The sequence below is a fragment of the Podarcis melisellensis genome, assembly GCF_964234715.1.
Source record: "Podarcis melisellensis genome assembly, chromosome: 17".
In the NCBI taxonomy this organism is placed as follows: Eukaryota; Metazoa; Chordata; class Lepidosauria; order Squamata; family Lacertidae; genus Podarcis; species Podarcis melisellensis.
The window spans coordinates 32,151,818-32,175,916 of NC_138534.1; the positions used below are offsets into that span (position 1 = coordinate 32,151,818).

Consider the following 24,099-nt stretch of genomic DNA (forward strand, 5'->3'; position numbering starts at 1 on the left):
CGTTTGTAGGTTTGCAAGAAGTTCTGTGAGGGATAACATTGGAAATATTTCAGTTACAGATAGGTAGCCGTGTTGGTCTGCCATAGTCAAAACAAAAAAAATTCCTTCCCGTAGCACCTTAAAGACCAACTAAGTCAGTTCTTGGTATGAGCTTTTGTGTGCATGCACACTTCTTCAGATATTAGAAATATTGTAAAAATGGAGAAGGAGAGATGATATGTTATGAGATCTAAAGGCAATATTAAGTTAGGAAATGCAGAAAAAGCGTTTAAGACGGAGGATTATCAGAGGTGCTGAAGGAAGTCCAATAATGAATGTATTTGTGATAAATTGTGTGGTATGTTTTATAATTTTGTATTTTAAAAACCAATAAAAATATTTAAAACAAATAAATAAAAAATTCCAAAAATGTCATGTGATTTATATAGTGCTAGCTATTCAAACATTATTATGTATTTCCCTCTTTTCATGTTGGAATAATCAGGAAAGCTTGGTGGAATGCCAGATGGTAGCATGCTAGGAGGCTTAGCAAGGGCAGCTGGTTAGACAGGAAGGGGGAAATCATTGAAACTTCTCAGTGACTCCATGCCACAGAAGCTCATTCAGCTGGCTGAAGGCTGGGGTTGGGAATCAATAGATATATACCCTTGGGACAGCAATAGGCAGAAATTTTATTTATTTTTAATGTCTATTTCATTAAGCATTCTGTCTTGCTTAATGAGAACTTTGAATTTCAGCAGTTATCCTTAAAGGTCCATAAACATTCTCGACCTTCCTCATTGTTTATTATTTACTCCGTACAGGGATGAGTTCAGAGAAAACTACTGCTTTGTTTGCTTTTTACGTCTTGCATGTAATCTGCCTGATTATAATTTTTATTCTTTTGTAGTACTGTGTCAGGGTGGGTAGGAGAGGCATAGTATTGAGAACCATCTCCAGGCACAGAAATTACAAGCTACAGACTGTCTGCTCCATGTAAGCGGAATATATGTGTGATTCAGGTTAGCACTAAGGTTTTAAAGTAATATGCTCTATAAAGTTCTTGGAGTCGTATCATTTGCCTACAGCTCGCTTATCAGGGCATTTCACTGTTCCTAATATATTTTTATTTTTCAAAAAAGAAAGGTTTTTTTAAAAAAACAAAACACCAAGACCTGGAAACCTAAGTAAAAACAAAGACCCTCTTTTTCAAGCAAAAAAAACTAGAGCTTAAGACTAAGCATATGTTATTTTAAGAGATTTTTCACGTATTGGGGATGCCACTCTTCACTTCAATGCTACTTTCCAGGTAAGTAAAGCCAGCCTCATGACGGGCAGAGATGGTTCAGTGAGCTTGCCAATCAAGGCCTTTTTAAGCATCTCTTTACCACCTAGGGCTGTTTCACACACAACACAGCAGTAATTCCAAGTTTGCCACTTGGTGCCACAGCCAACCCAGCGCTAAGCACACCTGTACGAACACAGGTCCACCACATTCATGCTTTACATTCTTAGGTGCACACTTAAAAATCACAAATGCGTTAGGAGGCTCTTTCCTAATTTCTCTTCTGCCAGAACTCAACACACATTGCAACTTTTTTTTTAATAAGCTGTTCCTAACCCACAGTGGCGCAGCGTGGGTTATCAGCACCCAGGGCAAGGCAAGTAATTTGCGCCCTCTAACCCATGGATTTGCGCCCCCTAACCCGTGGATTTGCGCCCCCTAACCTGTGGATTTCCCTAACCCCCAGATGTTGCGCCCCGGTGCGGCCGGGCCCCATGCACCCCCCTGCTAACCCTGCTATGCCACTGCTAACCCAAGACTCCCTATAAAATGCTCCAGCAGTTTTCTTTTTGCAGTTTTTGCCTGGAAAACGAAGCTTCCGCTCCTTGGTACCTTCCAAGGAGTTTGTCCAGTTTAACCGAAAACTCCACGCCCATCTTTCCCAAAGTGCCCTTACCTTCTTTACTGAACACCTCAGGAGGAAGAGAAGCCCAGTGCAGGAAAAGGAGCTCAAAGGAGAGAACTGCCTTTGACACAGTACATCTCAGATCCATATTCCCTGTGGAGGCACTTCTGACTCTTTGCAGCACTCCTCCTCAGCTCTGGCAGCCTGCAGCTCTCTTAGTTCCTTCTCCAGAGGCCTTACACATCTGGGCAACAGCGTGGTGCCCTTTGCACGAGGCTCTCTCTAGAGCCAGATGACGGACTGGGGCTCGTGCATTGCAAAATCTGCCTGCCTGGCCCTGAGTTATGATGAAAGACTCAGGCAGAGGAGTGGTGAAACCAGTTCTCTCCCAATCAACTCCCTTGCTTTACTAGCTTGAAAGGGGCTGTCCCAGGACTTCCCATCTGGCAGACAAATAAACTCACCTTAAAGGTAGCTACCTTTTCCTGGGATCCTCCCTCTGTCTTTTCCGTCACTTACACCCTGTGTATAGCTTCAGGGTGCCACCTGGTGGGTCGGTGCTGACATTTTTGGTCTTCTTCCAGTTAGGCTTTCCACAGAAGTTAGGCTTTCTGTGTTTGTGGACTCCAGAGCTGAAAGAAGCCACTTGGATTAGTTCTTTTGCAAGATTCCTCCTGCTCTGGAGGGTAGGATGCAAACCAATGGCTTCAAGTTACACGGAAGGAGATTCCACATAAACATCAGGAATAACTTTCTGGCAGTAAGAGCTGTTTGACCGTGGAACAATCTTCCTTGGGAGGTTGTAGACTCTCATTCCTTGGAAGTTTTAAAGCAGATATGATGATGATGATATTAATAATAATATATTATTTATTATTTATACCCCGCCCATCTGGCTGCGTTGTTTATTGCCTTCTGCACATATGCTTCTAGGCAATGCACAAAACGCAATAAAAAAGCTAAAGATCAGTTTAAAAACAGTACAGAAAATATCAGCGGGTCAGTTTTAAAACAATGCTTAGTAGACTTCCATGGAAGAGAACTATTAATCCAGCTGAGACAGCTTGGTGGAACCAAAATGTCTTCAATTATTTCCAGAAAGTGCAGAAAGTGGGTGTCTGTCATATCTTGACAGGAATGCTGTTGCACAGAGCAGGGACACAGGGACAACCTCCCTAAAAGTCCTACCCCGAGTTATCTTCATTGCTGAGCAGGGATTCAAATTCACCTCTATCTCTTCCCAGTCCCATACTCTAGCACAGCACATGGGCTCCTTTACATGCTTCTATGGTTAACAGCACAGTGTGCTCACCCAGCACAGAATTATGAGAGGGGTGATCTCATTGACAAAGTCAGGAATTAATGCAGGATTTGTAAACATTTTTTCCTCTGTGGCTGGGCTGGCTGGGGATGATGAAAACTGTGGTCCAAAACATCTGGATGTGTCCTTTCCCAGAGCCATAAATAAATGCAATAAGATGGCTCATGGGGCTGCAAAACTAGTGTATTGGGTAGCGAATAAAGCTGGGGGACCAACGAGCAGAGAGGAGAGAGAAAAAAGTTGATGGCAGCTGTCAATATGATGAAGAGGTTATGGTTAAATAATTTGGTACAAACAATAATTGCTATACTCCGAGATTTAAAAACAAAACGCAAAGCAAGTAAGACAATCAGTTTTGTTTGATTTATGTTGATGTTTAGTATTTGTTAAATTTCCTTACTTCGGACACATGGTATGCAAGAATCTGGTCAATTGCATTAGCAGAAAAATTGACTCATCAAGTTAGAGCTGCTAAAGGCAAGTCAAATCCCTTTCCTTTTACAACACCTGGCTGGCCAACCATTTATTAATTACATGAAAATAGAAGACAGTGAAAGAACACCACCACGCTCTCATCTGAATTTTTGGAATGATTTATTGAACGGAGGCAATACAGATGTTGGTAACTTTTATTCTTGTAGAAGGTTGTGAAGCCCAATATGTTGTGATGTTCTTTGTTGGTTATACTATGCTGATCTGTTGACCTAAACGTGAATAAAAACATTTTGTTAAAGCCTTGGCTAAGCTTCCATATTACACAGAAGAATTCATGTAGCAGAATGGGGGAAAATAGCTAATTCTCACTGTTGGCAGGTGGTTCAAATTTGCAGTAGTTTCTTTCAGCAGCACCTTCTTGGTGTATCCCCCTTTCTTCAACTATCCAAGTGCAATCCAGTGGAGTTGTACATGTAGCAACATAACCATCCACCTTCCTTCGCACGGTAATGTTATAAAGTCTCCACCCCCAGCTTCCCAACTGGTGAGTGATCATATTCCAGCTGGTCACCGTATTTACTTTCTTTTTAGCTTTTGGGCCAACGTCTGTGGTGGCAATGCTGGACCAAAGCCATTGCAACCAGAAGAAAACCACGTTGCCATCCAGCAGTTTGTATATTGGCCTGGCACTGACTGCAACCGTGACATCGTCGTAACCCTGGTTGTGGACCAGGATAGTCAAGTCATTCGTTTTCGCTTCCAGCTCTGAAAAAACAACAACAGGTAAATACAGATGATATTATTCATTTTCCTTAAATTTCCAGAGCACTGCAAAGAAGGCAAAGGGCAATGCTAAGCTGAGGATTTGGTGCTTATTAGCCCGACTTTTCCCTGTGCCTACTGCTACTACGTTGGCTTCTTTAATTTTTTGTTTTGTTTAACAGCCAGCCTGTTGTACAGTATAATAATAAGAAATCAATGTACGCTATAAAACGCATAGGGAAAGGCCTTTTCTCTTAATGCTGTCTTCACCCATTTCCTGACCAGCAGTAATTTCTCATCGTGATCTGATGTACAATGGCCTCATCTCTCTCATGATCCTCTACAACACAAAACACCCTCAGGATGAAACATAATTAGCAACACCCTTGTGGTCCTGGGTCCTAAGGAAGTTAGATTAGCTTCAACCAGAGCCAGGGCCTTTTTAGCACTGGCCCCGGCCTGGTGAAACGCTCTGCCTCATGAGACCAGGGCCCTGCAGGATCTGATTTCTTTCCGCAGGGCCTGTAAGACAGAGTTGTTCCACCTGGCCTTTGGCTTGGAGCCAATTTGATTCCCTCCCCCTCTTTCTTTTCTTTTTCCTTTCTCCTCCTGTGATGAGGCTGCATTTTAATATTTTAATGTTTCATTATTTTAATTGTTGTATTTTAATCTTGTTTTTAAGTTGTATTCATTCAACTTGTTTTTATTATTGCTTGTTAGCCGCCCTGAGCCCGGCCTTGGCTGGGGAGGGTAGGGTATAAATAATAATAATAATAATAATAATAATAATAATAATAATAATAATAATAGTAATAATAATAATAACCCCTTAGTGCATGCATCAAGTTTTACTCTATGGTTTTTATCATTTGTAAATGTGTTAAAATGTTTCCCCAACAATAAACTTTTTAGGCCATTGCGTAACATGTTCCCCTACCCCACCTCACCCTGGAACTATGTCCTAGTTATATAGGACAGTCACATCCAACGCCCAAGAGACTACAATCTAATCCCAGTATTAAAAAAACTGGCAGTGATCTACCCTTTGGGGGGGGTAGGCCAGAGTTCTTGAGCTTTTTTTAGGGGGGCCAGGCAAGAGTTGTTGACCATTCTTTAGGGGGGGAGACACCAGAGTTATAGAGCTTTTTAGGGGGGCAGGCCAAAGTTGTTGAACTTTTTTTTTAAAGGGGACAGAGCATAAATTGCTCACCATAGACAGAAGCAAGCAGCAATTACTCCAAATTTTGTCTTCCCAATTGTCTGCAGAAGACGGCAAAAGAACCACCATTTTGCAAGACAGAAAAACACAGCGAGGGGGCCAGGGTTGGATACATTCATTCAACAGCTCCCCCCTGCCCCCGATCACAAATGAACCCAAGATCGACCACGATCGACTGCTATCACCAGGGGATCTACCTGTCGATCACGGTCGACTGGTTGGACATCCCTGATATAGGCTGTTTCAAATCCTATATATATTTGCTTGTGGTTAAGTGCCACACTGAATTTGCATAGAATCAGAATCAGATCTCCAATGTACCAGAGTGATTTGTACTGAATGCTAAAATTTTGATTTCCCATACCAACTATTCTGATAAATGTGTTCCTAATATACAACCTGAGTACACTTCTAGGCAGAACGGAACTTTTCTCTGAAGAGGAATTTGTGATAGTGCAGAGAGAATATGCTTAACTCTTTTGAGGACCTCACTTCCTCCTGTTTAATAGCATTCCCACCTAACCATTTCGGTGGTCATGTGCACATTCCTTCATTTCACAACAGCTGGGCTGAGGAATTCAGTATTGAGTTAACTAGTATTTGAGTGGGCAGACTGACAATCTGAAACACAGGTTCATTCATTTGAAATATTTATACGTTTGAAATATCAAGTGTGAACTTAGCTGGAAGAAGCCCCAGCATGTTCCAACATGTTCATCACCGTTTAGCTCACTTGCAGGGCTTTTCCTTGAAAAGCGTTGTAGAAGAATTTGTGGCTTCACAACATCCCTGATATTTCCAACTCTACAAATTCTATGATTCATTGATACTGTCTTCTTTCTTATACAGGGGTACCTAATCTCCACATGTTTTTGGAATACAACTCCCATCTTCCCTTGCTGTTCGCCACACTGGTTGCATCTGACAGGAGTCAGCATACAGTGGTACCTCAGGTTAAGAACTTAATTCGTTCTGTAGGTCCGTTCTTAACCTGAAACTGTTCTTAACCTGAAGCACCACTTTAGCTAATGGGGCCTGCCACTGCCACCGCGCCACCGGAGCACGATTTCTGTTCTCATCCTGAAGCAAAGTTCTTAACCCGAGGTACTATTTCTGGGTTAGCGGAGTCTGTAACCTGAAGCGTATGTAACCTGAGGTACCACTGTAGTTCAACAATATCTGGAAGGCTTCAGGTTACCTACCCCTTGTTTTTACAGATAGTACATCTCTAATTCTTAGCAAGTTAGAACAGCCCATTTTAAAAAATGTCAGAACAGAAAGACTGGTGTTTGAAACATGTTGAGAATTAAGAATCCTTTGGGGAATAAAAATATGTAAATATATGTACAAGGACTGGGTAAATTAAAGATGGTTGCAGAACCTGCAGCCCTTCTGCTCTTGCTTGGCTACAACTTTCACCATCCCTGACCATTCACCATGCTGTCTGAGGCTGAGGAGAGTCTAGCAACATCATAGAGGACCACACAGTTTCCCAAATCTTGTTTTAGAACATACAGTGGTACCTCGGGTTACATACACTTTAGGTTACATACACTTCAGGTTACAGACTCCCCTAACCCAGAAATATTACCTCGGGTTAAGAACTTTGCTTCAGGATGAGAACAGAAATTGCGCAGCAGCGGCACGGCAGCAGCGGGAGGCCCCATTAGCTAAAGTGGTGCATCAGGTTAAGTACAGTTTCAGGTTAAGAACAGACCTCCAGAACGAATTAAGTTGTTAAACCTGAGGTACCATTGTACTCCAAAGTCCTCTTCAGCACCCATGAGTTCCCCGGAGGCAGAATGTTTTAAAATCAAGACATTTAGAAAGTGCAACATGAGATCATATACCCATTTTCTGAGGGATATTTCTTCTCAAACACCGGCAAGTCGCTGGCAAAGATCTGAAAAAGAGAGAAACGTATCTTTTTCAGAACATAAAGGATCTTTCCACTGCACCACACCTCTGTGTCCAAATAATGCTCCAAAAACTTGTACATTGACAATGGCCTCTCCGGGTATTCCTCCTCTCTAAAGAATATGCCTCCTTTGTGCTCTTAACAGGGATGCAATCTACATCCCATCTGCAAGATAACTTTAAAGTAGTATCACACAATTTTAAGTGGCAATGACTTCTCTCAAAGAATCCTGAAAGCTGCAATTTGTTAAGGACCCTGAGAGTTGTTAGGAGACCCCCCCTATTCCCAGAGTGGCTTAACAATCAATCCCTCTTCCCAGGGAGCTCTGGTAATTGTAGCTGTGAAGAGAACAGTAGTCTTCTAATAACACTCAGCATCCTTAAACTGTGGTACATGGGATTCCTTGGGGAAAGCCGTAACTGTTTAAAGTGGTGTGATACTGCTTCAAATGTACAGTGGTAACTCGGGTTACATACGCTTCAGGTTACATACACTTCAGGTTACAGACTCCGCTAACCCAGAAATGGTGCTTCAGGTTAAGAACTTTGCTTCAGGATGAGAACAGAAATCGTGCTCTGGCGGCGCAGTGGCAGCAGGAGGCCCCATTAGCACCAAAGTGGTGCTTCAGGTTAAGAACGGTTTCAGGTTAAGAACAGACCTCCAGAATGAATTAAGTTCTTAACCCGAGGTACCACTGTATAGTGCAGATGGGACCTAAACCAGGAATAAGGGCACGTTTTCTTAAATGTGGTATGATTACCATTTATCGGCGTGTGTTGGCACTGTTCTCTCTGTGTGTCCTATCTTACAGTGTTGAATACCACCAGCCACAATGAAAGGACTCCAAAGGCGTACAAAGAGAAACCATGTTTCTCTTTTATTCTGTGGGATTTGTGTGTTCCTGTTAATGCTCAAGTCACTAGAATCTGTTTATACTTTCCATTACTGTTTCTCTGTTTCGGCAGCGCTTGACACAACAAGAAATCTGTTTTGCACCTAGTAGAGTCTAATTTAATTACCGTAAGTCTGCCTAATGCCTCCAGCATTCTCTGTTCAGGGCCAAATTAAACGTGTCACCACCATTCATGCAACCAGCAATTATTATTGACTAAACAACATGTGTGAGGCCCCCAATCCGGATCAGGGCCTTGGGGGAAGGCTAAGCAGATGTTAGCCTTTGTTTCGTCACCTCATCTGGATTGAAAGGAAACCTCCATTGCCACCAATCTGGTGGAATGCAATGAGTGTGTGGGGTTTTTTGGGGGGTGGGGTGGTCTAAAGCACCCCCAATCCCCCCTGCCAGGGTACTGATCCATAATGCACTCCATGCCTGATATTCTCTGTAAAAATAATTCACGGAGTTGCCGATTGTGTGAATGGCATTACACCTAGTTTTGCCCTAATATGTTTACAAACCGCAGACTTTGGGGCTTTCCGAGTTTCCCACCACCACCGCCCTCTTCCCCTTTCTCTGTCTTGATTGTTAATGTTTGCGCAGATCGAGTCGGAACGAGTTTAAACTTGTGAGGAGCTACAAAAGGATTCCAGCAAACGGAGCGAATGTGTGGCAAAACAGCAGCAGCAACTATCATTACTATTACTATTATTATTATTAAGTTTCTTTCCCTCCCTTCACCAGCAGGTCCCAGGGCAGGTAATTGGTAGGGCGGGTAGAATAGTATAACTTATCTCTACAGAAATGCAGAAATACCAGCACGCTAATGGCATCAGACACAAAAACCATTTCCTTATACCATCCCAGAGCTAATGGCGTACCTGGGAGAATAAAGAGATGCTTTGAAAGCCCTCAGAGTTTGCAAATAAGCAAAGGGCACTGTGGGAATAAAAGTTATCACAAGGGGTATCCTCTGCTAACACTCTTAATAATAATAATAATAATAATAATAATAATAATAATAATAATAATAATTTATTATTTGTACCCCGCCCATCTGGCTGGGTCTCCCCAGCCACTCAGGGCGGCTTCCAACAAAGATGAAAGATACACTAAAATGTCACATATTAAAAACTTCACTGAACAGGGCTGCCTTCAGATGTCTTCTGAATGTCAGGTAGATGTTTATCGCTTTGACATCTGATGGGAGGGCGTTCCACAGGGCGGGCGCCACTACCGAGAAGGCCCTCTGCCTGGTTCCCTGTAACTTGGCCTCTTTGTGAGGAATATCACTTTTGGGCAGAGGACACAACATTACAGACTGTGAACAGTCCATCCCTTTAAAGCACATTCAGGGCACTTTTTTCTCCTCAAAGAATTATGGGCACTGTAGTTTATCCCTCAGAGAGTGACAATTCCCAGCAACTCATAATGAACTACAGTGCCCAGAAGTCTTTGAGGGGAATTATGTGCTTCAAATGTGCTTTAAAGGTAGCGTACACAGCCAGAGATTGTGCCCCTCCATCAACCAACCACTTTTCCCTCTTCCCCACAGCTGCTGCCACCTTCATTTCTCTGCCTCTCTCTCCCACGTTCCCTCTTTCTTTTACCTCTGCCTTAGCAGCGATGGCACTGGTAGTTTGTTCCCTTCCTCTAAGGAAGTGTCAAAGGGGTCCTGTCAACCAAAATGAGACCAATCACCTGTCCAGCACTCTATGTTTGAGACAAGAGGCATCTTAGTTCTGTTTCTTTCTGGTTTCTGCCTGCCAAATTTTTTCATGCCATGTTTCCATTATGATTTTCTGTATTGTGCGATTTAATAAGCTGTGAGCTAGTTTCATTTTAATTACGGGCAGTTCCACTGATGCAGTATTAAAAACATTTTTAATTTACATATTTGCCCATTTAGCATCACATAATTATCTCTTCATTGAAGTTTTCTGCAGTTCTTAGGGTGTGTGCCTTTTGTAATTAAATAGTGATAATTTAATTTTAGGCAGTTATCTAGAGGAGTTAAGACAGCACATTTGATTGTTTCAGTGTTATTTAACTATCACACTCCATCTGTTACTATGACAGCTGCACCCCATAAAAACAATGTCACTTACCAATCTTAGTCAGTTCTCCTTAACAGCAAAACGAAGTTGAATGAAACTAAAGCTGAAGTAGGGCAGGTCAGATAAAGGGAGGAAATCTTAAAGAAAAGAATCTGGAGAAATGAAACTGAAACTGTTGCCATTTTTAGTAAACGAAATGCAAATGAACAGAATTTGTATTCAGAAAAGTGGCTTTTGTGTGCCTCCTTGTGGACTTCTACTGACATTTCCTGTTTTCAATGGATTCCTGCAGATTCTGTAACTTCCACATCTGCATGGACAGAATAGGTTGGGCTTCGTGCATGAAAATAGGCAGCTGCGTTGCAATTTATGTGGGGGTTATTCAAACTCTGCACCTTCTGTCTGCATTGTCACATGCAGAACAAGCCAACACTCCCTTTCCTGCATTATATGTGTGAAATTATGATATCTGAAGGTCATATGATAATTACCTTAGGAGTTTATTTCTGAAGATGTTTTCTTTCTGTTTCTGTATGTCAATGCTGGGGTCTATGTTCCTGGGCTAATAAGCCCAGATAATGTACATTTCCTTTTTTACTTTTCCTAGGCGAGTAGCTGCATCATACTTTGAGAGGTCTGCCAACAACTAAATCATCAATGAGTGAGAACTCCTCCCCACCCCCACCCCAATGCCTGGTTTTATATAGACTTCCATGTAATTCTGTTACTGGGATTCAGCAAAGAAAAAACACTTTATATGCATTGTTTATGCATTCTAACACTGTGACACCAGATGGCGCTGTGGAGTTCCACTTTTCCTAACCCAATTTCTCATATAGAGTTTGCAACACGTTTAACTGAAACAAGTCTTTGATGGGTCTAGATCCAGCCCTGGTTTCTAGTTAGTTAAGCCACAGGCATATGAAATCTCTCCTAGGTGGCTAGTTGCCAAATAATTTCTCTTTTTGCTGAAATTCAAATGGTTTTTGCTTTTTTAAAAATGAAAATTCAGGGGGTTCCCATTTTGGCTCATAAATAGAGCTTCAGACTCTTATCTTGGAATGTGATTGGTATAGATTCACCACAATATGCTTCCAGGCAGTTTGGGTCATTCTGCACTTAGCTAAGTGTTTCTGTGTCCAGCAATACTGCTGCCATGGGCTCCTTTGGGAGGGTGGGTGAGAAATAAATTTATTTTTTAATAATCATCATCAGTGCTTTTTTTCTGGGGGGACGCAGGGGTACGCATACCCCTAAACATTTTGTGACTCTAAGTTTGGCCACATTGAGGGGCATTATTTCAATATGAGTAAGAAAATGAGAGTAAAAAGGTAAAGGTAAAGGGACCCCTGACCATTAGGTCCAGTCATGGCCGACTCTGGGGTTGCGGCGCTCATCTCGCTTTATTGGCCGAGGGAGCCAGCGTACAGCTTCCAGGTCATGTGGCCAGCATGACTAAGCCACTTCTGGCAAACCAGAGCAGTGCATGGAAATGCCATTTACCTTCCCACCAGAGCGGTACCTACTTATCTACTTGCACTCCGATGTGCTTTCGAACTGCTAGGTTGGCAAGAGCTGGGACCAAGCAACAGGAGCTCACCCCATCACGGGGATTTGAACCGCCAACCTTCTGATCGGCAAGTCCTAGGCTCTGTGGTTTAACCCACAGCACCACCCCTGTAGGTCACAATATGTGCAGGGCCCCTCAAGAGTGCAGTATGCAACAAATGTTTCCTATTAGAATAACTGGAATCCTAGACATGCCTACTTGGAAGTAAGCCCCCTTAGGTTCAGTGGAAGTGACTCCCAGATTTGTGTGTATAGGACTGCAGCTTAAGTGGCTGGAGACGGAAAATAGTTTTTTAAGAAGGGTGGAAGCGGCTCAAGATGGGCACCACTTCTCACAGTGTGCATTTTTATTTCTTCTGTCCCGTTGTGCCAAATAGGTTTGACAGATTTGGGAAAGGAAAAACAAAAACCTGCAAGAACAACAATAACAATAACAATATTTATTACAGCCGTAGGCCCATACCGGTAAAAACAACACATAAATAACAGCTTGAGCACGTGGGGGGAAAAAACAGCCGCTAAAACACCACTATAACAATAAAATACTATAAGGTAGAATGGCATACTACGCCTTAGTTAGCTTGTAGTGCTCCTTGGCGTCGCTTTTGGGTAAGGACAGCGACCAGGAACCTAGCCACTTTCAGGGTCGTATGAGTATCCTTATCCTGCAAGATTTGGGCAAGGTGGAATTTTGGTGGGGTACCCTCTAGTTTCTGTATGACTGATCCCAACAAATTTGCCCGTGGCACGTTGAACAGGGGGCAAGTGAACATAATGTGCTGGAGCGACTCCGGCGTCTCCTTATCACATTCGCACATGGCGGGGGCTTGGCCCTTTGAGAATCTATGTCTCAGGACGTTGGAGGGAAAAACGTTGAACCTCGCTTTGGTAAAGGCCAGTCTATGGGCAACAGTCGAAAGGGAGGAGAGGTATGATGGAACGCAGTAAGTTAAAGTGATACCAATGTTCTGGGGCGGAACCTGCAAGGACTGTTCACCAGAGAGAAAAATTGGGTGATAGCTAGAGACCAGTGAAGGTCTTGCAAGTACTGGCAAGGCATGTTCCCACTGACCGGTCACCACCTGGTAGCTGCATTTTGAATGAATTAAACTTTCCAAAATACAGTGGTACCTCTGGTTAAGAACTTAATTCGTTCCGGAGGTCCGTTCTTAACCTGAAACTGTTCTTAATCTGAGGTACCACTTAAACTAATGGGGCCTCCCGCTGCTGCCGCGCCGCTGAAGCACGATTTCTGTTCTCATCCTGAAGCAAAGTTCTTAACCTGAAGCACTATTTCTGGGTTAGCGGAGTCTGTAACCTGAAGCGTCTGTAACCCGAGGTACCACTGTACAGCCCTACACATAACACATTACAGCGGTCAATTCTAGACATCACAGCATGTATAACTGTTGCTAGTAGGAGCCTTCAGCTTTCTGGTAAAACTCTTGTCTCTCTTTAGCTGTTTATTATTATTATTATTATTATTATTATTATTATTATTATTATTGCTTTTTCCCCTAAGAAATATGTTTAGGGATACTCTAATTTAGAGGGGAAGGTGGGAAGGTGAGGATCTTCTGTCCTTGCAACTGCCTCATCCGAGCAAGACCTCCTGGGAAGAGTTGCAGCGATCAGTAGGCCTGAGCTGTTTTGGTTTCCTTGAATAAAGAGTTCACTTCACTGATACTGGCTGCTTCATTGCTGACCTGCGCCTCAATCCAGCTCCTGACAATACAGCTGCATGGCCTACAAATTACGCAGGCCTGCCCTTGAAGGTGTTGCAGTGTGGCTGAGCTAACGTTTTCTGCAGCAGCTTCCTCACAGCTCCTTTAATTTCTTTGTTCCTGAGACTGTAAATCAGAGGGTAAAGCAAGGGGGTGATGTTGGTGTAGACAAGAGACACCATCTTGTCCCGGTCTGGTATGTAGCTGGACTTGGGCCGGACGTACATGAAGGTGGCACAGCCATAGTGTAAGACTGTGACGGCCAGGTGTGAGGCGCAAGTGGAGAAGGCTTTGCCCCGGCCAGCTGAGTCCCGGATGCGCATCACAGCCATTGAGATGCACATGTAGGACGTGAGGATAAGAAGGAAGGGGAACAGGAGGAGGATCACGCAGGCTGCAAGGAGGGGTAGCTCACTGACGTAGCTCTTTGTGCAGGCCAGGTGGAGCATGGCAGGGACATCACAAAAGAAATGGTCAATGCGGCGGGAGTTGCAGAAAGGCAGGCAGAAGACAGCCACGGTGAGGCCCAGTGAGACCACAAAGCCCCCGAGGCAGCAGACGATAGCAAGCTGAAGGCAGACACCCTGGGTCATCATTGTCATGTAGTGCAGGGGCCGGCAGATGGCCACGTAGCGATCGTACGACATGGCTGCAAGGAGGAAGCATTCAGCGCCACCCAGGGCCACAAAGAAATGCATTTGGGTCGCGCACCCCACAAAGGAAATGGTGCTCGCCCCTGGGCTGGGCAGGTCAGCCAACGTCTTGGGAACAATGACGAGGGTGTAACAGAGCTCGATGGCAGAGAGCTGGCAAAGGAAACAGAGCATAGGAGGGCGGGAGGGTTCGGCAGCCACTGCCAGGAGGATGAGGAGATTTCCTGCAAGGGTGACCACATGCACCATGAGGAAGACGTAAAAGAGGAAGGTCCTCAGCAGGAGCAAGTCAGAGAATCCGAGGAGCAGGAATTCCATAGTTCCGCCAGATGAAGTATGGTTACTCCTCTCCATGCAGTTTCCACATTATACCTGCAGCAAAAGGAATGAGAAGCCAGAGCACAAAACCTAAGACGAGAGAAGCCAACAGCTACTGCCTTGTCCTGTTTGCAGTAAACAAACCCGTATGTTGCAAAGAGAACATCAGCAATGTCTAGGCAACAGGATGACAATGTACATACAGAATAGACAATCTTTATAGAATTCCTTCAACCCATAACAAGTACAAAATGAGCAGTGACTACATTATTACATGAGCACTGTTCCACAGCATTTGAAATTTTCAATTACATACATTTATTTGAAATACAGTGGTACCTCGGGTTACATACGCTTCAGGTTACATGCACTTCAGGTTACAGACTCCGCTAACCCAGAAATAGTGCTTCAGGTTAAGAACTTTGCTTCAGAGCCAGTGTGGTGTAGTGGTTAAGAGCAGTAGTCTCGTAATCTGGGGAACCGGGTTTGCGTCTCCACTCCTCCACATGCAGCTGCTGGGTGACCTTGGGCCAGTCACACTTCTCTGAAGTCTCTCAGCCCCACTCACCTCACAGAGTGTTTGTTGTGGGGAAGGGAAAGGAGAATGTTAGCCGCTTTGAGACTCCTTAAAGGGAGTGAAAGGCGGGATATCAAATCCAAACTCCTCCTCCTCCTCCTCCTCCAGGATGAGAACAGAAATCGTGCTCCGGCGGTAGCGGGAGGCCCCATTAGCTAAAGTGGTGCTTTAGGTTAAGAACAGTTTCAGGTTAAGTACGGACCTCCGGAATGAATTAAGTACTTAACCCAAGGTACCACTGTAAGATGGGTTTACGAAGCAATTCTATATCCTCCTACCAGGCTGACGAAGAATTCTACAAATCAGTAGTCAATATCCGGAATCACTGTTCAGTGTTGGACATTGTATTTGCTGAATACACAAAGCTTCACAGCTTGTCTTTCATCGTACAAAGTCTGGTACCTCGCTTCATTTAAAGATTTTCAGAGACTTTGAGACTAAAGATTTCATTTTGTACTTGTTATGGTTTGAAGGAATTCTATAAAGATTGTCTATTGCGTATGTACATGGTCATCGTGTTGCCTAGACATTGCTGATGTTGTCCTGTTTGCAGCCAATGGACCCTTTCTGTTGCCAACAGTTGTTGTCCATGAAACCCCCTTTTGCGTCGGCTCAGTTGTGTCCTCAGTGAGAGCAGTTGCCATGATTCCCAGGTAAATGTCACATGACATTCAAGGACAGTCTAAATTTCTTTAAACTGGGCAATGCTTTTGACTCTAGAGAAGAGATGGGCATTGAAATTCTACTCAATATTTATCCAGAGCAGATTCCAGTGTATAGTAAGCAGAGTAAAAACTTAAACACGTTGCAGGATTCCCCAAAAATAGACCAGAGGCATTTCATCCAGCAGAGCTTTACTGCTACTGAAGGCAAATGGGCATAATGGTCACAAATCCAATGCATTCAGGATTGGCAATGTCCAGTTGCAGAAGACTTAACAAACTCACAGTAACTTATAACAAGTCTAAACCTTAACACTACACCAGAAAGAAAAGAGAAAGAGAGAGATGGAAACCCAGGCTCCTTCTGGCCTCACTATTATAGTCAGTATGACTTTGACACAAAGAGATAACAGAACCAGTTTAAACCAGCTGTGCTCAGCTTCTCTGAAGGAATAACCCAAACATCATGTAACCTTCTTTCACACAGAGGAGCTTCCAGAACCCTCTTGAATTAAGTAGAATAGGAAAGATCTCTACATATCAGATCAATACTTTCTGTACTAAGAAATGCAAACTGACACTATTGGCAACCAATGGCAGCATCTAGCCTCTGAAACAACCTAACACGTTCCTACCAACTGTTAATTTTCATATAGGAAAAGATTTTGCCCAATTCCCTTTGTAAGGAAAGGAAGTACAGTAATGAGAACCCATACTATTTTGAAGAAATGTTTTGTTGTTATTACCTCACAGGTATTACAGAAAGGCAACAGGCCATGGCCATGGGGCCTCTTCAGAAGGTCTTTCAGGAAGACCAGGACTGTCTCAAATTAAAAAATGCCAGTTCATAGATTGGCTGTTTTGCTTTCATTATATTCATATATTATTTGTGGGGCGAGGCTAAATTATTTTGCAGGAGGAGACTCTGAATGGCTGCCACTGTGTTCTTCCAAGAAAGTCCTGTTCTGAGGTGCTTTTTGAGCATCGGGGAAATAAAAAATGTCTGTCACTCATCTACACTTGTCTCCTGCCTAGAAATCATGGGTCTGAGAGGTGTTCTGCTAATCCCATGCTTTCTAGGCATGGGTCTGAGTGGTTTTCTGTTTCTCCCATTGCTTTCCCCAAGAAAACCTGCTCTTTACTGCTGAATTGGAGCAAATGTCAGTCCATGGAAAACCCAATGGACATTTGCTTCGACTGAGTGGTAAACAGCAGGTTTTTCCAGGTGAAAGTGGCAGGGCAAGTGGAGGCATGGACAAGCCCTATTATTGAGGTACACTATTATATTGGACAGCAGTTCAATCTACACATAAAATAGGGTAAAACTCCCGAAAACTGCAATCTTAATGCCTATCTACTCATAAGCCTTTGAGATCAGTGGTGAGACTTAACTCCTAATTAAACATGCTGATGAATCAGTGGAATTATTCAGCAAAACAACACTGGGGACAATGTGGGAGGAGATAATTGCATGAAAACATTTCTACCCATTAATTTCTGGGTAGATTTCAAGAATGTTGGCTGAATCGTTGTTTTTCAGAGTTTTTAGAAGCACATTTGTTCCTCAGCCTCCTGTCAATTGATGAAATCATACCATCAAAGCACATATGCTTTGATCTTGTTTCTAGCTTTAGGACTAATATAGTGGCTTCCAAATTTTAAATCCCTGGTCTAGAGGTCGCACGTAGCGTATTAAATTTACCTGTGAATGGGAACATACTCAAAAATATTGCACAGCAAAACCATAACAATATCACAGGTAAGGTATTACTGTATTCAATGAACCCAAAATTTAAAAGGATTAAAAACTGCAGAGTTTCACTTTTTAAAAGAAAAGCAGAACTAACTAAACAAAAATTGCCCCCTCCCAAATTCTCCACACTACTTATGGGTGTTGAAATGGTGAAGGGGATTTCACGGAATATTCTCTAGAAAAGGACTGACATTCTCTTTGTTTATTATTATTTATTAATTTTTATTAAGTACAAATTAGAAAACATACATATTTACAACAAAAGAAAACACAAAAGAAAAAGAAAATATATATAACCAAGGAAAAAAATTAGAAAATACTTTGTCTCTTTTCATATTTACAGTTATTTATAACTCTATAAAATGCTATTCACAATAAAGGAGTGAAATGAAAGATAAGATATCAGAAAAAAGAACAAAGAAAAAATAAAGAAGTAAAATAAAAGGATCATAGGTTAATTATATATATATATTTAAATTAACCTATGGACTGACATTCTCAAGCAGTTCAAGTGTAAGTGTGTGTGTGTAATATATAGAATGATGTTCTAACAAATCTCTTATTAGTAACACAGGAAACCAGCCCAGCAGCCTTCAACATCACAACATCCCCATGTAGAGATGGATCAATCTGCCAATTTTGATTCCTCTTAGGTTCTAATTTTTTAATCTTAAATTTGGTTTGTCTCTTATCCACATCAGGTTGCCATTTAAAAAAAAACTTCTCACAAAAAAATTGCCAGCATTTTAGTGTTCATTTATCCTAATATAAACATATTAAAGTTTGGGTATGTGCCTATTTGTGTACTGACATGTTCTTGTATGTTATTTTCACCAACCTCGCTCAATATATGGATTTTTGTACACATTTTTGGGTTGGGGGATCCCATCACAAAATTTGGAGAAGTATGAATTTCGAAGTCTCTCTGTGTTTTGGGGGGGGGGTGTGTGTGTGGGATGTATGAATGAGAAGGGTTTCCATTAAATTGTTAACTGAACCAAATTACTTCCCCATCCCTATGTCACAATCTCCCTCTTATTCCCTGACATATAAACTTTAGACATAGTCAAATGTTCATAGAAACAACTTCCATGTTGGGATTCTCAGGGTGCACAATATGGCTATACAACATCGCGTTTGAATTAAGTGCTTTGCCTGTCAAACACTGACAGACATTTAAACAAAAGATACCTGTATCTAATAAAGCTAGTAATTATACACATATTCAAACCCTCTTCATTGTCTCAGTGTCAGTTTCTCTTCCCATGGGGGAGGCATGGCTTTAATCACTAGTCTCCTTTTAAAAATCATGTTTATAATGATATAAGGCAGATGGGAAGGATACAAGGATACCACAGCAATTAAAGCTCTCCCTGCTTCATAGGAACTGACATAAGGGCAATGTAGGGGTTATTCATAAACAACCTTCCAGGTTCAATTGGTTAGAAAAAAATAAAATGGCCAGTAGGACCTGCAAACAGGAAACTTTTAATGCATATTTGCTTAGGTAAAGGTACCCCTGCCCGTACGGGCCAGTCTTGACAGACTCTAGGGTTGTGTGCTCATCTCACTCTAGAGGCTGGGAGCCAGCGCTGTCCGGAGACACTTCTGGGTCACGTGGCCAGCGTGATGAAGCTGCTCTGGCGAGCCGGCACCAGCGCAGCACATGGAAATGCCGTTTACCTTCCCGCTATAAAGCGGTACCTATTTATCTACTTGCACTTAAGGGTGCTTTCGAACTGCTAGGTGGGCAGGAGCTGGGACCGAACGACGGGAGCTCACCCCGCCGCGGGGATTCGAACCGCCGACCATGTGATCGGCAAGTTCTAGGCACTGAGGTTTTACCCACAGCACCACCCGCATCCCTGCATATTTGCTTAGTGGGATGTATTTATGAGTGCAAAGATTATAGAAGAATCCTGGCCATGAGCAAGGATATTGATATAACACTATATTAAGTGCTGTTTGAAATCTTCAGTTTGATTCCACTTTCAGCTAGTTAAAGAAAAGCCACACCTTAGCAGAGTTAACGGGGTTTTGTGTAGCAGCAACCTAAACTGGTCCTGGTGAAGAGATTAATCTGGCTCTACATGCATTGGGTTTTCTGTAATAAGCTTTGTTTTCTATCTGTCACCCACTTCTGTTTTGAGTCCCATTCTGCTACGTTTGGTAAACGGTAACCAACCAGTTCCTAACTGTGGGGTGATAGATTTTTAGATAGGCATAGCAGCATACTATCCCAAACTGGTCCTGATGAAAAATTTACTCTCGCTCTGCATGCGTTATTGGGTTTTCTGTAGAATTGCAGAGTTGAAAGTGACCGCAAGGTTTATCTAGTCCAAACCCCTGCAATGCAGGAATTTTTTGCCCAACATGGGGCTTGAAGCTACGACTCTTAAGAGACTCATGTTTTACTGACCGAGCAATAGGCTGTAATAAGCTTTGTTTTCTATCTTTGTTTTCTAACTTGCGGGTGTCAGATTTTGAGAGAGGCTTAGTAGCAGACTATTTAAAGGAGAATGGTGGCCAGTCCAAATATGGCGGAGCAGCCATGTGCATAGGACATGACGCACTCTCTTTGGTGCCATGGAACCACACTCCTGACACAAGTTTTGATGATGCCTAGATGGGGCTAGAGCAGGTTTTGGGCAAGCTCAAAGTCAGTATGACTGCATCACTGCCAACCCCTTGCTCCAGGGGTCAGCAAACTTTTTCAGCAGGGGCCTAGTCCACTGTCCCTCAGACCTTGTGGGGGGCCGGACTATATTTTGGAAAAAAGAAAGAGCGAATTCCTATGCCCCACAAATAACCCAGAGATGCATTTTAAATAAAAGGATGCATTGTACTCATGTAAAAACATGCTGATTCCCAGACCATCCGCGGGCTGGATTTAGAAGGCGATTGGGCCGGATCCGGCCCCCGGGCCTTAGTTTGCCTACCCCTGCCTTGCTCCCATTGGTGCAACATGTGGCCCTGACCTTGCTGCTGCCCCATCCAGGTAAACCAGCAGCAAAGAGCAGCGTCGGAAGGGCAGCTCTGCAGCACTTTCCCTTCATGCATGCCAGTACTGCTCACATCATCTCTGACCATCGGCCATGCTGGAGGGAACTGTTGAGAGGACCACAGGTCCTTAATTTTGATGGGAATTATCCGAATCCCTTGTCTGCGTAACTAATTCTTCAGGTAAGAAAAACAGTGCAGGCAAGAACACTCAATGGGAAAACAAGGGAGCTAAGTGGCAACTTCTGCCCAGTTCAAAAATTACGTGTAATACAGAAATCTTGTTATAATATCTCAGCTTCTGTTTTGCCTATGAAGAGCAGCTGCAGAGGGGGGCAGTGATTTTCAGTAGAGAAGCAGTAACTGTGATTTGTGGAGGGTTGTCTTAATCTTTCCCCACCTACTGCCTTTTTCGCTGAAACTCCCGCTATCCAGGTCCCAGATGTATTTTGTGTTTTTGGCCTTACCTTAATCATATCTCATATGCTTTTCATTCAGTTGTGCTGAGAAGGTTTGGGTCCACAACCTTGACCCCTTTCTCCTCCCGTAGTTTCATCAGCAGAAATATTATTCTTTCCACAGCAGCAGCCACACCTTTCTTATTACTCTTACTTTCGCCTTATATCCAGTGTGCAAAAGAGGACCTTCCTTCCCCGTTCCCCTGCTTTTCCTGCCCTCCCCTGAGAACCCCCAGAAGAACTGCAAAGCTACTTCAAAGTATTACAAGTTCCTTGTAATAAGCTATGAGGCCAAAAAAGTTATTGAGAGACCCAGTTTTTCAGCCAGTGGAGATTGTGCTCCGTCTTCATTAAAAAAATAAGTAAATCTGAGCTGAGGCTGTCCTCCTGACTCCTGCTAATTTGGATAAAAACGCCTATTTTTGTGTACCGTGGTGGTTGTTTTTAAGCTTGAAATGAATGAAGCGAAAAACTGTTTTTATTTAACATCCACTATTTTTAAAAATGTTTATTAGAAACTGATAATCAGTTCACACAAAGCATGAAGTGCACACCAAGATTTTCAATAAAAATATCAAGAGTTAAAAACAGGTTGACGTAAAAAAATAACTCAAGTATACATAAAATCAGCAGTTCAAAATATACATTATTTTAAGAAGAGAAATTGCCTTATTTGTTTACAGGTATTCCTGATTTGCTGGCAGGGTATTTACATGTATTCGTGTTAGTCATTAATTTGTGCCACACTTTTCAATTGCCCATTTTTAACAAGTGGATTTGTTTTGATTTATTCATTTTTAAATTGAGGTGTGCCCAGTGATGTCATGGGAAGAATCAATCTTGGTTGCTGTGTATTACAGTAGTTTCTGAGGAAATAGCAAAACAAAAAAATATTCCAGAGTTTTCATCAATATTGACTTGACTACCGCCCGGAATTTGTATATAAACTCCCCTGATGTATGGTATTTGTTAACTTCATTTATTCATTTCACTGATATCAGTACCAATTTCTACTGATATATAGTGTCCATTTAACCCTTGGGACACATGAAATTTATTTATTGATATACAACCTTTGCATTGTTTATTACTTATGTCACTTACTGTTTAGTGCCTCCATTATATATAGCTTTCATATTGGTTATTGGCACTTAGTCCTGTACTGTTTTGTAACTTCATTGATGCATTGGTTGTCACAAATATTTGCATTACACTATAACACATTGTCTTGGGGGTTTTAGTCATCCATTTTATAAGTATCACAATATTAATTTTATATTATAATCTTTAAATTTATTGGTCTGTGAAATAATAATAATAATAATAACAATAATTTATTTCTTCCCCAGCCACTCTGGGCGGCTTTCAACAGAACATTAAAAACACAATAAAACTTCAAACATTAAAAACTTCCCTAATCAGAACTGTCTTCAAATGTCTTCTAAAAGTCGGGTAGTTGTTTATTTCCTTGACATCTGGTGGGAGGGTGTTCCATAGGGTGGGTGCCACTACCGAGAAGGCCCTCTGCCTGGTTTGATTACCTTGTTTGTATTACTGATGGAACCCACACTCTGATTTTGCTATAATTATTTCAAGGCACATAAATTACAAATGCATTCAGAGTTTAAAACTGTCTTCCTAGTCCTATCCTGGCAGTCTAAAGAACATGTGAGGGCACAAACTATGCAGGGATCATGAGACCATGTGCACTTGCCCTCACCCCCAGTTTCCCTATTCCTCAGATGAGAATAGGGACATTTCTCACTTCCTCCAGTTGACTCTCCTTGACCCCCCATTTTTCCTCCCCCTGCCCACAGAGCATTTCCTATCAGAAGGCTGAGTGCCACCACCAGTGCACCAATGGGACAAAGCACAAACTGTTATGTACTGAAGTTCTCACCCTGGGCCAGCAGGGGGATACTGTAGATTGTTTTCACTCAGGTCCACATATGCAAATAAGGGATTGAAAGTGACGTTCAGTGATTGGATAGTTACAGAAAGTGTTACAGTTGCATTGTAGTGGAGCTCTATATAAGCAGGCTGGCTGAACCCTTCAGTTCCGTTCTGTTCTGGCCTGTGAATAAACAAGAGCTGTTTGAAGAATTGCTGTGTCGTCTGATATGTTCACCCACAACTTAACACAAACCCTCCAGCATCCTGAGAAAAACCCTTGATCTTGATCTTATTTTATTTTATTCTTTGGCAGATTTACCAAAGAAAAGAAAAACACACACCAATGAACAAATTTTTAGAAAGGGGCAAGATTAGATGTGGACCCACAAAGGTTTTTTTTTTAATAATAATAATTATTATTATTATTATTTATTTATTTGTATCCTGAACTCCCTGGCTGAGGCCGGGCTCAGAGTGGCTAACATCATAAAAACAACACAATAAGCATAAAAACAGGCATCACTTAATTAAAATACACCTTAAAATTAATTCAGACAAGTTGAAATCCGGGCAGGTGGCAATTATCAGGGTGGAAATGAGAGTGGTTAATAGCTGCCAGGACCAAGTGTTTCCACTGACTCCTTGTGCTCTGCTCCCCCTTTCTTTCCGCCCAGGGCGCTCTGCCATCTCCCTGCCCCTCAGAGCTGGTGCGTCACTTGGGGCTAGGACTTGGTGGTGGCAGTCTCTCCTTCTCCTTGTCTGCTCTCCAGCAGCTGCTATAATAAATAATAATTAATGTTATATCCCCCCCATCCCTGGCCAAATCCGGGCTCAGGGCGGCTAACACCAGTAAAATTACAATAGAAACATAATAGGAGGGGGGACAACAACCCCAATTTAAAATACTAGTTAAAATGCAATTTAAAATGCGGCCTCATTTTAAAAGTAGCCCATAGATCAAAACCGTAAGGGGAGGGAAGACATAAGGGTCAGACT

General features: G+C 42.5%; 4 protein-coding genes across 4 annotated transcripts in view; all 4 read right to left on the reverse strand.

Moving 5' to 3' along the window:
- EPHA1 (EPH receptor A1) overlaps nt 1-2,286 on the reverse strand; it is an 81,748-nt gene extending 79,462 nt beyond the window's left edge. The window contains exon 1 of the mRNA XM_081893917.1: nt 1,941-2,286. Within this exon, the coding sequence (XP_081750043.1) occupies nt 1,941-2,037 (97 nt within the window). The 5' untranslated portion in view covers nt 2,038-2,286. The remainder of the gene's footprint in view (nt 1-1,940) is intronic.
- The window catches only part of LOC309360063 (olfactory receptor 6V1-like), a 114,108-nt gene that overhangs the window by 57,993 nt on the left and 32,016 nt on the right, over nt 1-24,099 (reverse strand). The window lies entirely within an intron of this gene.
- LOC309360273 (uncharacterized protein) lies at nt 3,788-10,859 on the reverse strand. The gene is made up of 4 exons (XM_081894953.1): nt 10,548-10,859; nt 7,477-7,529; nt 4,015-4,410; nt 3,788-3,914 (listed from the first exon to the last, which is right to left on the reverse strand). Exons 2-4 carry the CDS (start codon nt 7,478-7,480, stop codon nt 3,892-3,894), a joined length of 423 nt encoding a protein of 140 aa, XP_081751079.1. The 5' UTR covers nt 7,481-7,529; nt 10,548-10,859; the 3' UTR covers nt 3,788-3,891.
- Nucleotides 13,718-21,547, reverse strand: LOC309360096 (olfactory receptor 10AC1-like). Its single transcript, XM_081894679.1, has 2 exons — nt 21,220-21,547; nt 13,718-14,814 (listed from the first exon to the last, which is right to left on the reverse strand). The coding sequence occupies exon 2, from the start codon at nt 14,794-14,796 to the stop codon at nt 13,819-13,821; it is 978 nt and encodes a 325-aa protein (XP_081750805.1). The 5' UTR covers nt 14,797-14,814; nt 21,220-21,547; the 3' UTR covers nt 13,718-13,818.

Excerpts from the sequence above, each read along its gene's own strand:
- LOC309360273 (XM_081894953.1), bottom strand. Across the intron at positions 3,915-4,014 it reads ATTTGAACCACCTGCCAACA|GTCAACAGATCAGCATAGTA; the intron begins GTGAGAATTAGC and ends ATTCACGTTTAG.
- LOC309360096 (XM_081894679.1), bottom strand. The coding sequence starts at position 14,796 with ATGGAGAGGAGTAACCATACTTCATCTGGCGGAACTATGGAATTCCTG.